The 16,607-nt window shown below is 43.1% G+C and overlaps 1 protein-coding gene across 3 annotated transcripts in view; it reads left to right on the top strand.

The window, feature by feature from the left end:
• Nucleotides 1-16,607, top strand: part of Slc5a11 (solute carrier family 5 member 11) — an 87,810-nt gene that overhangs the window by 12,969 nt on the left and 58,234 nt on the right. For 2 of the 3 annotated variants that reach the window (XM_045131134.1, XM_004670169.2), the window contains exons 2-4: nucleotides 10,165-10,322; nucleotides 11,056-11,127; nucleotides 16,149-16,253. In XM_045131134.1, the coding sequence (XP_044987069.1) occupies nucleotides 10,188-10,322; nucleotides 11,056-11,127; nucleotides 16,149-16,253 (312 nt within the window). In that variant the 5' untranslated portion in view covers nucleotides 10,165-10,187. The remainder of the gene's footprint in view (nucleotides 1-10,164; nucleotides 10,323-11,055; nucleotides 11,128-16,148; nucleotides 16,254-16,607) is intronic. The other variant, XM_045131135.1, reaches the window with a different exon arrangement.

The following is a 16,607-nucleotide window of genomic DNA, read 5'->3' as shown; positions in this document are numbered from 1 at the left end:
CACCATCTTCCAACCTTTCACCCTAAGATAATGTCTATCCTTGGTAGAAAGGTGAGTTTCTTGGAGACAAAAAAATTGTAGGATCCTGCTTTTTAACCCAGTCTGCAAACCTATGTCTTTTCGTTGGGGCACTGAGGCCATTGATATTAAGAGATATTATTGAAAGGTGTGTATTTATGTTTGCCATTTTTTTTGTGGGTCCGATTCTACCTGTGCTCTCTTGTGTTAACTAGTATTTGAGTATTGCTTCTTTTTTCTAGGTTCCTTATATGTGTGCTTTTCCTTTTCTTCAGCATGGAGGATTCTATCAAGTATTTTCTGTAGAGCTGGTTTTGTCTTCAAATACTCCTTTAACCTGCTTTTGTCATGGAATGTCCTTATTTCTCCATCTATTTGAATGGATAACTTTGCAGGATAAAGTAACCTTGGTTGACAGTTGTTATCTTTCAGAACTTGGAATATATCACTCCAAGCTCTTCTGGCTTTTAAAGTTGTGTTGAATAATTTGCTGTAATCCTGATGGGCTTGCTTTTATAGGTAACTTGATTTTTCTCTCTAACTGCTTTCAATATTTTTTCTTTGGTGTGTGTGTTTGGAAGTTTGATTATAATATGGGGAGGAGAGGTTCTTTCCAGGTTTTGTCTGGCTGGGGTTCTAAAGACTTCATGTATCTGTATTGGCACCCCTTTCCCAATTTGGGGGAAATTTTCTTCTATGATTTTATTGAAGATATCTACTATGCCTTTGGGGTGGAATTCTTCTCCTTCTACTATGTCCTGAATTCTTTTTTTTTTTTTTTTTTTTTTGGTTTTTCGAGGTAGGGTCTCACTCTGGCCCAGACTGACCTGGAATTCACTATGGAGTCTCAGGGTGGCCTTGACCTCATGGCGATCCTCCTACCCCTGCCTCCCGAGTACTGGGATTAAAGGCGTGCGCCACCACCCCCGGCTTTGTCCTGAATTCTTATACTTGATCTTTTCATAGTGTCCCGAATATCTTGAAATTCCCACTCATACTTTTCTATAAGTTTGTTTTTCTCTTTGTTGGCCTGTATTAGATCTGCCACGTGGTCTTCTAGCTTAGATATTCTGTCCTCTCCTTCATCCATTCTACTGGTGAGATTTTTCTACAGAGTTTTTTTATTTCATTAACTGTTTCTTCATTGCTAGTAATTCTGACTAGTTTTTCTTTATTATTTCTATTTCCCTATTTATGTCTTGTATTGCCTTTTTTATTTCATGAAATTGGTGACCTGCATCTTCTTTGATTCCTTTGATTTCCTCTTTGAGTTCCTCTTTGACTCCTTTGATTTGCTCTCTGACTTCTTTGAACATATTTACAATCATTCTTTTGAAATCTTTCTCAGGCATTTCCTCTAACTCGTTCTCACTGGAGGTCATTTCTGATGCATGAATACTTTTAGGTGGATTTATATCGTCTTTCTTTTTAGTGTTTCTTGTGTTATAATGTATATATTTTTGCATCTTGGAATAAGTTAATGCTTGGATTTTCTAGCTAACTGGGTATTCTTAGCTGTATCAATTGATTTGATGTTATATATTTTCAGGGTAGGAGCTTAAGGTGTTAGGTGTGGCTCTTAAGACTCTCAGAGTATCTACAAAGGTACTCCTAGGGGTTGAGTTTCCCTGCTATGGGAGTATTCAAGTAGGCTGAGTGGAATAAAATACAGGTAGATTCTAAAAGTTAACTAAACACTGTACCCATTCAATCAAAAACAACCCCATGTATGTATGCCAGAGTAGTTATTATAACAACCAGATCCTCTATCAACATAGAGGTTAAGATTTATGGTCTGTCGAGGGATTCAAGTCAGCTTGTGACCAAGTGAGACCCTTCCATGATGCAATCCCAGTTACCTTAGATGATTTTGGTCTCAGTCAAGTTGCTGCCTGGGTCGTCGGGCTGCTGTTCTGATTTCTGGAGCTGGGCACTGGCTTTTCCTGCGGGGCAAAGCGAGCCTGGCAAGTGTGGCCCTGCAGGTCAGCACCCCCGCTGCTGGAACTGCTGCTGCTAAAGGTGCCTCTGCTGGGTCTGTCAGCAGCTGAAGCTGCTGCTGCTGGGACCACTGCTCTGCTGCCTCTGCTGCTGCTGCTGCTGGAGCTGCCACTGCTGGAGCCACTGCTGCTGCTGAAGGTGCTGCTGCTGGGTCCATTGCTGCTGGTGCCTCTGTAGCTGCTGCTGCTGGGTCTGCTGCTGCTGCCGCTCCTGGATCTGCTGCTGCTGGGTCTGCCGCTGCTGCCGCTACTTGCTCACTGCCGCTCTCCCTTCACGTGTCCTGAGTTGCGGAGAGCACGGTGTGAGGGGAAGCTCCCGCACCTGGCTTTTCCTGCAGCTGGAGCCAAGCCTGGCCACTTTCTGGTGCGCTGCCGCCGCCGCGGTTGGCGGAGCTGCCGGGCCACATTTGCTGGCCTGTGTGGGCTCTGGATGCTCTGGATCTCTCCTACTTCTCCGCTGCTGCTTCAATTTCCTATACACCTCACTTTTTAGTAAAAGTGGGTATTTTGCTGAGTTTTTTGGTCTTTTTCTCTCAGGCTGCTTTGGCGTGGTACCTACACCGCCATCTTAACCAGAAGTCTCCACCTTTCTTTTATACAATCTCTTCCCCTGACCTCGCTTAGGCCTTTCCCCTCCCTGTAATTTGTTCTTCCACATATATACAATACCATCCCCTTAAGACCTTCCCTCTCCTCCCTCCTTTATAGCCTTTTTCTAGCTTATGGGCCTCTGCTACTGATTTTTGGTTCCAGTTCATATACAAGTCTATACATTTGTAGCTAGGATCCACATATGAGAGAGAACATGTGACATTTGGCTTTCCTGGGCCTGGGTTACCTCACTTAGCCTTCACTGCCTTTCTAATGATCCTTTGGCAGCATTCTTCAACCCAGAGCAGAGGTGTGCAGGGGAGTGTGGGTACTCTTCAGCATGTGTTCTCAAAGTTATGAGAAGAGATTTGATCATGATGATTTGGGAGTACTTCTGGCATTCAGTGGGTGGAGACCAGAGGTACAACCCACTGAACTGTACAGAGCTTCCCTGCATTGCTGAGACTTCCAGATTTCCCACCAGACATGCATGTGGGCAAAAAAAATAAAATAAAATAAAAAAAATTGATAACTATCTGAGTCTAGGATCTCCTTCCAGTTTATAGAGAACACAAGGTGTTGGGATTTTAACTTGTGCATTGTTTATTTGTTTATTTAGCCACCCCCCCCCCACACACAGGATGGGGGGAGAAGTGCACCAGAGCCTCTAGCCACTGCAAATGAGCTCTAGATGCTTGTGCCACCTTGTGCATCTGGTTTATGTGGGTCCTGGGAAATCTAACCTGGGTCCTTAGGCTTTGCAGGCAAGTGCCTTAACTGCTAAGCCATCTCTCCAGCTCTTAACATGTTCATTTTTAATGTTTACACAGTGCCTCAAATATATTCTAGAGAACTTTTAATAAAAGCATAGTATGTCATGATTCTAGCTCAGCCTTTTTTAAAAATAAACTTGGTTTATTTTATTTGAGAGATGGAGAGAGCAAGAGAGAGGAAGACACACAGAGAGAACGGGCACACCAGGCCCTTCAGCTGCTGCAAATTCACTCCAGATGCAATGTGCCACCTTGGGCATCTGGCTTACATGGGTTGTGGGGAACTGAACCTGGGTCCTTTGGCTTTGCAGGCAAATACCTTAACCTCTGAGCCATCTCTCCAGCCCCTCAGTCCTTTTTTGAAAAAAATATTTTTATTTGCAAGGAGGCACAGAGAGAAAAATGAGTGAGTATTCCAGGGCCTCCTGCCACTGCAAACAAGCTCCAGATGCATGTGCCACCTGTGTATTTGTGTTTACCTAGGTACTGGGGAATCAAACCCAGATTGACCTGGAACTCACAGTGATTCTCTCCCACCTTTGTTTTTGTTGTTTTTTTTCAAAGTAGGTCTCACTCTAGTTTAGGCTATTGTAGAACTCACTCTGTAGTCCCAGGTTGGCCTCGAACTCACAGCAATCCTCCTACCTCTGCCTCCTGAGTGCTGGGATTAAAGGCTTGCACCACCACACTGGGATGATTCTTCTGGGATTAAAGGCATGAGCCAGAAAGGCTGACTTTCTAACTCAGTCTTTGTAATATTTTAAATCACAAAGAATATTTTAGAATGTGTATAGTATGTATGTGGACAGATGTGTGTGTGCAAGTATGCGTGAACAAGTGTGTGCATGCATTTGGAGGGTAGAAGACACTCTCAGGTGCTGTTCCTCAAGTAAACCATTTACCTTGTTTTGAGACAGGGTATCTCATTGGCTTGAAGCTCATCAGTCAGGCTAGACAGGGATTCACCAATCTCTACCTCCCTCCCTTGTGCTGGGATTACAGGTGTACACTGCATTTTACATGGGTACTAGGGATTTAACTAAGTCCCTCATGTTTGTAAGGTAATTTAACTCTCTCCCCAGCTCTACAAAGCATTTTTGTAAATTTAAACATTTGGTGTAGACACTAGCTTTTTCCCTTTCCTTCCTTCCTTCCTTCCTTCTTTCTTTCATCTATCTATCTATATATCATCTATCTACCTATCATGTTTTTTGAAGTAGTAAAATTAAACCTAGAGCCATAGTGCATGTTAGGCAAGTGCTCTATCAATGAGCTATATCCCCAACACTCAGACTTTTTATTTTGAGAGTGTCTGGCAAAATTGCCCAGGCTGGCCTAGATTTGTCCCTCTCCTGCCTCAGTTTCTTAGTAGCTCAGATTATAGACCTGCCAAACAGGTTTGGTTTACTCATTTCTATTTTGATCCCTTTTAAAAAATATATTTTTAATGTTTTTATTTATTTGCAAGGAGAGAAAGAGAGAGGGGGAGTGAGAGAATGGGTGTGCCAGGGCCTCTAGTCACGGCAAATGAACTCCAGATGCATGCGCCACCTCGTGCATCTAGCTTTACGTGGGTACTGGGGAATTGAACCCAGGTCCTTAGGCTTTTTAGGAAAGGGGCTTAACCACTGACCACTGAACAATCTCTCCATCCCCTTGATCCCTTTTTAGGGGTATATATATCTTATACATACAAAATTTAATAACTTATAATTTAATCTTTTTATTATTGACAACTTCCATAATTATAGACAATAAACCATGATAATTCTTCCCCTCCCCCCACTTTCCCCTTTACAACTCCACTCTCCATCATATCACCTGTCTCTCTCAATTAGTCTCTATTTTATTTTGATGTTATCATCTTTTTCTTCTATTATTTCGGTCTTGTGTAGGTAGTGCCAGGCACTGTGAGGTGATGGCTATTCAGACCATTTTGTGTCTGGAAGAGTGCATTGTAAAGAGTCCTACCCTTTCTTTAGCTCTTAGATTCTTCCTTCCACCTCTTCTACAATAAACCCTGAACTTTGGAAGGTGTGATAGAGATGTTTCAGTGCTGAGCAGTCCTCTGTCACTTCTCAGCCTTCTGAGTCATCCCAAGATCACTGCCATCTGAAAAAGAGAAGTTTCTTTAACCAAAAGTAAGACTAGCATTAATGTATAGGTATGAACATTAAATAAAGTGTTTACCAGGCAGTTTTGTGAGCATAATATATGCATCTATCCAGACACCAGCAGGTGTTATACCCCTAGGGCTCATGACTTACCCTATTATAGGTGTTCAGTACCAGGCATGTATCCCATGGGGTGGGCCTCCAGTCCAATTAGAGAACAGTTGGTTTCACCCATAACAGACATGCCACTATTGCACCCATTGGCTCATTTGGCCTGGCTGGCCCAACTTAAGGCTTGCTGTGTCCACTGTTGTTTTCCTCCACTGATGACTTCTCTCTCTCCCATGGAGCTGCATGAAGTATAGCTTTTTCCAGCTTTCTGCCAACTGGTCTACACAGAGGAGGTTTTCAGCTCAGCTTCAACAAGATTTCTCAGTGATCTTGCAGCCCAAGCATGTGATGTCTTCAGCAATAGGGTCTTGCCATCTATTCCTGGTGGGAAACCAAGAGCCTTGACAATGGCCTGTAATGTCTTGGGGGCATCAAGGACCTCCCTGGCCAACAACTCACTGGAAGGCATCCCATCCCTGGCACTGAAAATTTTCTAGTAACAATCTATGGCTTCTGAATGTGCCATTGTCCAAAAAAGTAGGCTTCCATATGACTTATTTATACCCTCTTAGCTTTTGATTAATTCTCCCTCACTTTATAACTTAATAAAGACTACTCTTTCTTAATAATTATCCTGTGCTTCTGGGGACAGAATGACTTTTTATTTTCTTATTTCTCTCAAATCCTAAACTCATTCCACACAGTAGGGAAAAATTTCCATGACCCTCTGGGTCTTCTCCTAGAGTTGGGTGAAAACATTCACATGAAGGCATTCAATATGTTGTTTTAAAGACATTTAAAAATACTTTTTGTTTTTATTTATTTATTATTTGAGGGGGGTCAGAGTGGGGGGGAGAGGGAGAGAGAGAGAGAATGGGTGCACCAGGGCCTCTAGTCACTGCAAATGAACTCCAGATGCATGTGCCACCTTCTGCATCTGGCTTACATGGGTCTTGGGGAATCGAACCTGGATCCTTTGGCTTTGCAGGCAAGTGCCTTAACTGCTAAGCCATTTCTCCAGCCTCATTTTTTTTTATCATGAATTGATTTCCTTTGTCATTTATACTATTTACCGAGGTGCTATACACAATATATGTAACATTATACATATATAACATTAATCCTTTCAGTAGTCAACAAAATGGTGTTACAAAATATTTCCTATCAAAAGGGATGGTGTCAGCTACTCTAGGAATTATTAACCTCATAAAATCCATTGAATGACATCTCACTATACTGACAGCACCTTCGTATGTAACTAGCCTCCTCTCCCGTCTAATCCTTCTGATCTCTCTCAATGCTCAGGCAACCTCAGTGTCTTCAATGCTGCTAGTTTGGTCTGACTTTGCTCTCTAGTCCTGCTCATCCATGGGCAGCCCTTACTCATTCTGCAAAACCCAGCTTATAGGTTACATAGTTCCTCCATTATAACTAAGTGGTTCTTTCCTCATTATACCTTCTGGGAAGTAATAATGTGTAGCGAAGATATAGACCATATTAGGAATAGTTGGTGGTGAATATCCCATCTGGGTTCGATGGAGAAGTGCTAAACAAGGTTTGGGGTGGGATTCCTTATTAACACTGCATTTCTTACTTTTGTAGACTTTTAAGGGGAGAGTCCCGAGAGATAAGGCCAAAATATGAAGAGTATATGACTGGGGTTACTGAGAGTTAGGGAGAAGCGAAGGGACATATTGAACAGACTATAAGATCACAAGTCAGATCATCCTGACTGTTGCCCAGAAACAACTAATCTTGTTGTCTCACCTACATGGTGAATCTGTGTACTAGAATGGTCACAGCAGGAATCCTGCAGAGGTCTCTGTAGCACCAATATCTGTCCTTTTCAAGGAACAATGTCTGTGACATAACAGCAGTGGCTACAATAAAATAAATACACTGAGTACAAGACGCTATGCTCACCAGTTCACCTGCAGCTGGGCCTGATCACATGCAGGTAATGCCAGTACTCTGGAGGTTGAGGCAGTAGGATCGAAAGTTCAAGGTCACCCTACCATGCATCAAACAATAAAATACTTGTGAAAATACCTCACAGGCACAATCTTTCAGCAATCTCTAAAACAAACTGGATTTTTAAGAGAGAGGTGAGAGGCAGGGAGAGGGAGAGAATGGGTGCACAAGGGCCTCCAGCCACTGCAAATCCCAGACACATGCGCCACTACATGGGTACTGGGGAATGTAACCTGTGTCTTTAGGCTTCGCAGGCAAGCACTTTAACTGCTAAGCCATTTCTCTAGCCCTACAACATAAACTGTTATTTCTCTGTTTTGTAGAGGTTAAGAAACATGTGCTTGTTCATGGGGCTGGTGAGGGCTGCAACCAGCTCTGCTGCCCTGGAGCTTGAAGTCTATTTTTATTTTATTTATTTATGAGAGAGAGAGAAAATGGGTACACTAGAGCCTCTAGCCACTGCAAATGAACTCCAGACACATGCACCACCTTGTGCATCTGGCTTACGTGGGTCTTGGGGAATTGAACCTGGGACCTTTGGCTTTGCAGGCAAATGCCTTAATGGCTAAACCATCTCTCCACCCTGAGCTTGAATTCTTAATAGACTGATGTTAGTCTGACTCTAGGGTGTACACTACCCAAAACAATATGTGATTGGCTTTGCATAGATTTGCCCCATGACTGAGTGGTGTACTGTGAATGGTGGGAACTGAGCCCTGTCATTCCTAAACCTGGAGGCTAACACAGCATGAAATAAAGACATCAATGTCCCTGTCACACAATCTGGATTTTTTTTTTTTTGCAGTCCTGCTATAGAGGGTTTTGCACATTCTAAACAAGAACTGTACCACTGAACTACTTCCCCAACATCCCAGCAACATTCCAGGAATTTGTTACTTTCTGACTGTTGCTGCACAAATTATCCAAGGCTTAGGAGCTAAAATCACATAATACACTTGTTATCTTACAGTCCTGGAGTGGGAACTTGACATTGGGTCATACTGGGCTCATATTGAGTTTTCAGCTGCAGAAGACATGGACACTCCAGGCCAGAGTCTGCTCATTTACTTTGATCATCTTCTGAAAGGCACTTGCCTCTGGGGACCATGAGCCAGTCCTTAAAGCTAGCAATGCTGAGTCAAATTCATCTCACACTACCACCTCACTGGTCCTCTCTTCAGATTCTGTGTCCATTATAGTTGTATTACACTCTTCTGGGTGATCCAGGCATTCCCCCACTGAAGGACAGCCAACTAGCAACCTTATTTCTGTCTGCAAACTTAACCAGGCAGTCACAGATTCTGGTATTAGCAATAAACATCTTCGGAGCTGTAATATAATAAGAGTCCTTAAGTTGATTATGGAAGTGTCATCTACTAAGAAACAGCTACTAATAGTTGTTCAAGCCAGTCAGGGTGACTCATACCTTTAATTCCAGCACTCGGGGGGCTGATACCTCAGGAGAATCATCAAGAGTTCAATACCAGCCTGGACTATAGAGTGAATTCTAGGTCAGCCTTGGCTACATTGTGACTCTGCCTCAAAAAACAAACAAACAAAAATAGTAGTTCAAAGTAAGTATCCTAGAGTAAGACTGGGTTAAATCCCAGCCCCACCTCTTTAGCCTAGGCACCTTACTTCTCTGTGCATTCACTGTGCTACAAAAAGGAAGAAAATGACAGTGTTTATTTTGCAGGTTAGTAAACACTGTGAGATCCGAGTCATGTGGCAGGTGTGTGTTGAATACAGGGCAGTCCAGGCACATCTGCAGAATAGAAAAGATCATGCCTGACTGAACTTTGGACACAATCTCTGACATGATACTCACCCATCTGAGAGTACCCTGGTAAGGGGAACTGACTCATGTATCTCACTTGCTTCTTTCTGTAAGAAATGTGCTTACTACGTAGAAGAGGACGATGCTGACGCTTTTGTTTCCTTCTAGGATAAGGTTTTACTGTGTAGCCCAGGCTGGTTTCAAACTCTTCCTGCCTCAACCTCCAGAGTGCTGGGATTAAAGGTGTGAGCCACCATACCCCGCATTATCTGAACTATTTGTTCTTTATGTTTTGCTAAGTGAGTAGTTGAATTGCTTTTAAAAAGAAACTGAGGGTCTGGAGAGATGGCTTAGCAGTTACAATGCTTGCCTGTGAAGCCTAAGAATTCATGTTTAAATTTCCAGGTTCCACATAAGCCAGTGATGCAAGTGTGCAATATTGCACATGTCCACAAGGGGGCACACGTGTCTGGAGTTTGTGATGGCTGAAGGCCCTGGCATGCTCATATCTCAATCTCTCTCTCTCTCTCTCTCTCTCTCTGCCTCTGTGTCTCTCTCTCCTAAATAAATAAATAAAAAATAAATGAACTGAGGATGTGACATGGCCTCATGCATGTCTTTACCAAATGGATGAGCAATGTGGATGGATTGACAATGGATGAATGGATGGATCAGTTAACATGAAGGACCGTCTCCACCATATGCCCCTCCAAGCAGGCACTCTTTCTCAGATGCCCCAGGGAGGCAGCCACTGAGAGGGAGAGAAGAGGGATCCTGGGATCTAGTAGCTGACATTCGCTTACTTTCCCCAGCACCGACAGGCTCGTTCAGCACCATGGAGAGCAGTACCCTCAGCCCTGGGCCTCCACACTCGAAAGACCTGGAGGCCTTTCCTCAGAAGAGCCTGGAGCCAGGTGACACTGCAGTGCTGGTTCTGTACTTCCTCTTTGTTCTGGCTGTTGGACTGTGGGTAAGCAAGACAGTGTGGTAAGGGGGTGGGGCAAACAAAATTTGTCTGGACAGAAGGCCAGAGTAAACTCCAACGTTAAGGAAAACAGTACAGAGAAGTGATAAAACTAGCTCAAGGTCACAGAGTAATTAGAATTTACAAATGAGAAAGCCAGGCATGGTGGTGCATGCATTTAATCCCAGCACTCAGAAGACAGAGATAGGAGGATCACTATGAGACTGAGGCCAGTCTTAGTGTATATAGTGAATTCCAGATCAGCCTGGGCTAGAGCAAGACCTTACCTTGAAAAACAAAACAAAAATAAGACAGCTCAGTAGTAGTACCCTTGCTGAGCATGCTCAAGAGCCTGGGCTACGTGCTCAGAACTACATGAAATGAATGAATATTAAGGTTGGGGAGGATTAAATAATCTGCTGCTCATAAATGCCTAGCACAGCGTCTGGAGCACTGTAAGCAATGTAATCCACTATGAGCTATCATAGCTAAGCCCAGACTCGTCACCCATGAATGTACAAGAGACCATGTAGGTTATCACAAAAGTGGGAAAGTGAGACATGCAGAGGTTCATGCCCCCTCTAAAGACATGCACATTAAAGTTTTCAGAAGACTCCTGTGTGCAGAGTATATTTGATGTCCACATCTGCTCCACTCCACCCCACCTGGCAACCATACCACCTGTGGACACCTCTATTGCTGACATTTTCCCCTCATGCACCTGTCTTCTTCCTTACAGTCCACCATGAAGACTAAAAGGGACACAGTGAAAGGCTACTTCCTGGCTGGAGGGGACATGGTGTGGTGGCCAGTAAGTGGACTCTGGTTTGATATAAGTCAGGGCTGGTGATGTAGCTCAATTGCCTATCATGCATGAAGATCTAAGTTGCAGCCCCATCACTGCCAAAAAATGTTTTTTTTTCTTTTTATTTTATTTCATTTTATTGACAACTTCCATAATTGTAAACAATACCCCATAGTAATTCACTCCCTGCGCCCACTTTCCCTTTAAAACTCCACTCTCCATCATATCCCCTCCCTCTGTCAATCAGTCTCTCTTTTATTTTGATGTCATGACCTTTTCTTCCTATTAAGATGGTCTTGTGTAGGTAGTATCAGGCATTGTGAGATATGGATAACCAGGCCACTTTGTGTCTGGAGGATCACGTTGTAAGGAGTCCTACCCTTCCTTTGGTTCTTACATTCTTTCTACCACCTCTTCTGCAATGAACCCTGAGCCATGGAAGTTGTGATTGAGATATTTCAGTGCAGGGCACTCCTCTGTCATTTCTTCTCAGCAACATGGTGCCTTCTGAGTCATCCCAAGGTCACTGTCATCTGAAAAGAGAAGGTTCTCTAACCAAAAGTGAGAGTAGCATTAATATTTGGGTATGGACATTAAGAGAAGTGCTCACTGGTCAGTTTGGTGAGAATAGTATATACATTTAGCCAGCCAGCAGCAGACATTACACCTCTAGGGCTCATGACTACCCCTGTTCTAGGTTTTCAATATCAGGGATATATTCCCTGCCATGGAGTGGGCCTCCAGTCAAATTAGAGGGCAGTTGTTTTCCTCCATAACAGATGTGCCACTATTGTACCTGTTGGCTTATTTGGACTGGCTGGCCAAATATAAGGCTTGCAGTGCCCATTATTGGGTATCTTCACTGGTGATTTCTCTTCTCTCCCATTGAACTGCATGCAGCATGGCTTTTCCCAGCTTTCTGTCAGCTGGTCTATATGGAGGAGGTTATCAGCTCAGCTCCAGCAGGGTTTCTCAGTGACCTTTCAGCTCAAGTATGTGGACTCTTCAGTAATAGGGTCTTACCTTCTATTCCTGGTGGGAAACCAAGGGCCTCAGTAATGCCTATAATGTTTTGGGGGCACCCCTCCCTCCCTTTCTAGTCCCTTTATATCTCCTTTCTAGCTTACTTGCCTATGCTACTGAGTTTTATTTCTACTCACACAGAAGTCCAGTCATTTATAGCTAGGATCCACATATGAGAGAGAACATTCAATGTTTGGCTTAGTTAATCCTTTCCAGATCCATCCATTTTCCTGTAAATTTCATAACATCATTTTTCTTTTTTCTTTTTAAATTTTTATTAACATTTTCCATGATTATAAAATATATCCCATGGTAATTCCCTCCCTCCCCACCCCCACACTTTCCCATTTGAAATTCCATTCTCCATCATATTACCTCCCCATTACAATCATTGTAATTACATATATACAATATCAACCTATTAAGTATCCTCCTCCCTTCCTTTCTCTACCCTTTATGTCTCCTTTTTACCTTAACATCATTTTTCTTTACTGCTGAGTAGAACTCCATTGTATAAATGTGCCACATCTTCATTATCCACTCATCAGTTGAAGGACATCTAGGCTGGTTCCATTTCCCAGCTATTATGAATAGAGCAACAATAAACACGGTTGAACAAGTATCTCTAAGGTAGTGAGATGAGTCCTTAGGATATATGCCTAGGAGTGCTAGAGCTGCGTCATATGGTAGATCTATTTTTAGCTGTCTCAAGAACCTCTTCACTGTTTTCCACAATGGCTGGACCAGATCACATTCCCACCAACAAGTGTAGAAGGGTTCCTCTTTTTCCGTATCCTCACCAGCATCTATGGTCATTTGCTTTCATGATGGTAGCCAATCTGACAGTAGTGAGATGGAATCTCAATGTAGTTTTAATCTGCATTTCCCTGATGACTAGGGATGTAGAACATTTTTTTTAGATGTTTATATGCCATCTGTGTTTCTTCTTTTGAGAACTCTATTTTGTTGCATAGCCTATTTTTAAATGGGTTGCTTAATTTCTTATTATTTAATTTTTTATATTCTTTGTATATCCTAGATATTAATCCTCTAACATATGTATAGCTGGCAAAGATTTTCTCTCATTCTGTAGGTTGTCTGTTTGCTCTATTCACCATGTTCTTTGCTGTACAAAATCTTTGTAATTTCATGAGGCCCCAGTGGTTAACCTGTGGTTTTATTGCCTGAGCAATTGGGGTTATATTCAGAAAGTCCTTGCCAAGACCAATATATTGAAGGGTTTCCCCTACTCTTTCCTCTAGCAGTTTCAGAGTTTCAGGTCTAATATTAAGGTCTTTGATCCATTTGGACTTAATTCTTGTGCGTGGAGAGAGATAAGGATCTATTTTCATCCTTCTACAGATACATAATCCAGTTTTTGCAGCACCATTTGCTTAAGAGGCTGTCTTTTCTCCAATGAGTGTTTTTTTTTTTTGTAAAGCAATTTCTCAAGTGCTGATATTCTATCTCAGGACTCTAGTTCCATATTTTCTAGAAGTCACAGGAAAACTAGAGAAAGCTTAGCTCCCATTTGAATTATTTAAACAAAAATACATTTATTGGGGCTGGGGAGATGACTCAGCAGTTAAAGGTGCTTTCAAAGCCTGATTATTCAGGTTCAATTCCCTAGCCTTCCAAGTAAAGCCAAATGCAAAAAGTGGCACAAGTGTCTGGTGTTCATTTTCAGTGGCAAGAGGCCCTGGTTTCTCCTCATATACAAATCACATGCAAATAAAGAATATTTTGCAAAGCATTTACCAGCTCACCTCAGGGAAGAATCTAGAGCTGTGTTTGTTATAGAGGCTCCAGTGATAATCCTGTGACCTAATGAACCCATTTCTCCAACTATTTTCATTGTCTGCATCTGTCTGTCTGTCCATCCATCATTTACTCTATCATTTGTTTCTTCTTGCCTTCTAGAAGATCTTAATTCCAAACATGCTCAACTTCAATGGCCACAATGGCAGACACTGCTGCTGGCCTCTCATCTCCAGGTCCAGCCCAGCAGGAGAAGAGCACCATCCCCGTCCATATACTTAGATTAGGAGACTCATGAGACAAACCAGGAGTTTCATCTCTGATTGCATTCCCTGCTTATTCCAGCATCAGTTGTCATTTTAGGATAGTTTGTTGTGATGCCTGAGCTCAAACCTGGCTGTTATGCGCAACCCTGTGAGGGGTGTGTGCTGCGTGTTAGAGTGTGAAGGAACACTGGAGGCTATTTTTAGGACCAGGTGGAATTAATGCTGAAAACACAGATAATGAATATAAGTCAGTTCATTTTTCCATTTCAAATGGATCTAAAGGCATTGTCCAACACACAGATACACACAGACATACACACCATGCACACAGACCAAGCATGCTCATGTATGTAAGCCTCTGCTAGCAAGGCTCCACCTCCTAAAGTTTCCACAATCTTCTTCAACAGTGTCACCAGCTGGGGACCAAATATTCAAATGAGCCTGTGGGGAACATGTCACAGCCAGACCACAGTGACAACAATGTGATCTGCATGGTGTATACCTAACTCAGAAGAACCTTCTCTGAAGACTCAGTCAGGCACTATACCAAACCTTGGGCACCTTCGAGGGTGTGTCTTGACCTCAAGGAGCTTTGGGTCTATTGCAACATTCCCAAAGTGAGTAATAGGTCCCCCAAGCTCTGACAGCTGCACACAGATGCCGCATTCAGGAACTACAGGGTACCAGGGGATGTCATGGATGAAAGAAGGCAAAAAAAAAAAAAAAAAAAAAGACTTCAAAATCAGCGAGGGACTAGTTGGGAGGGGATTATGATCCAAGTAATTATGCCATGCATGAAAATATCAATAAAAAGCTTATAAAAAAAGAACAAGGTTGGAAGACTCAGGATTCCCATTTTTAAAACTTACTACTGGGCTAGAGAGATGGCTTAGTGGTTAAGCTTCTTTACTGTGAAACCCAGATCCTATGTGAGCCAGACATGCAAAATGATGCATGCACAAGGTTGCACGTGCACACAGGTGATTCTCATGTCTGGAGTTCAATTGCAGTTGTTACAGGCCCTGGCATGCCACTTCTCTCCCTCTTGTGCATAAAATCAGGCCAGTCTGTTGGGCTGGCCTCAATTAATCAGTTAATCAATCAATGAATAAACTTACTATAATGCTGGGTGTGGTGGTGCATGCTTTTAATCCCAGCACTTGGAAGGAAGAGGTAGGAGGATCGCCATGAGATGACATAGTGAATTCCAGGTCAGCCTGGGCTAGAGCAATACCCTACCTCAACAAACAAACAAAAACACAGAAAACTTTATTATAAAACTGTGGTGAACAAGAAGGTATGATAACAGTAGGATAGACATGCAGATAATGGAGCAGATTTTGTGAGTACCAGAGACTGGAAACACAGAGGTATAGCAGCTCTCTTCATTTCTCTCTCCTCTTCCTCCCTCTCTTCCTCCTCGATTTTGTTCTTCCCCTCCTCTCTTCCTCTCATTTGACCTGCCTACATGTCCTATTCACCCTCCCATTTCTTAGCAGCCTGGCAATGATGAGCTCATAGTGAAACACACCTCTGTGCCAGCTACCTCCTGTTACCCATACATTCCTGCTTTACACAGACCTAGTACAAGGTATCAGCTGAGACTGGATCCCACTTCCAGACCCCCAGCTTAAATGAGGTGCCCACGCCCATCTTATTCAGTTGACTACGACCAGGAATGGTAGCCACTGAGCACAGCCTTGGCCAGTCAGTACAGCATTCCACAAGGAGGGCTGCTTGGTTTGGTGAATTACAAGCAGAATTGGTTTGCATCACGAAACATTCCCCCTGCTATGCATCAGGGATGCTGCATACAGATGTTCAAGCTGGGCAATGTACAAAGATGGCAGATAGGGTAGGGATGGCCCTGCCTTCTTTACTTACCCAGATTTATTGGTCCCTTTGAAGCATGGACAAAACAGGGCAGGGGCAGTTACCCAGACTTCAGCTCCAAAACCTCACCCATCCATGTTCCCACAGGTGGGAGCCTCCTTGTTTGCTAGCAACGTTGGAAGTGGACACTTCATTGGCCTGGCAGGCTCAGGAGCTGCAGTGGGCATTTCTGTTGCTGCCTATGAGCTCAATGTGAGTATGTTGTCAGGATGTAGGAACCTCACCTTTACCTGTTCATAGACCCTGTGAAAGGTGTGAGAAGACTCTGCACCTTAAAAACAGATCTGCAGGGTTTTTGTTTGTTTGTTTGTTTGTTTGTTTGAGGTAGGATCTCACTCTAGCTCAGGCTGACCTGGAATTCACTCTGTATCTTCAGGGTGGCCTCAAACTCACAGCAATCCTCCTACCTCTGCCTCTCAGGTTCTGGGATTAAAGGCATACACCACCACGCCTGGCTTCAGATCTGCAGTTTTTATAAGCACAACCAGTAGGCTTCAAGGGTACCTCTGGCAGCAAAACTTAGTTATGACTCCCCATATTTGCCTG

This window comes from Jaculus jaculus, chromosome 12, assembly GCF_020740685.1.
Source record: "Jaculus jaculus isolate mJacJac1 chromosome 12, mJacJac1.mat.Y.cur, whole genome shotgun sequence".
In the NCBI taxonomy this organism is placed as follows: domain Eukaryota; kingdom Metazoa; phylum Chordata; class Mammalia; order Rodentia; family Dipodidae; genus Jaculus; species Jaculus jaculus.
The sequence above is the reverse complement of the archived record's forward strand: the minus strand, read 5'-3'. Positions and strand labels throughout refer to the sequence as shown.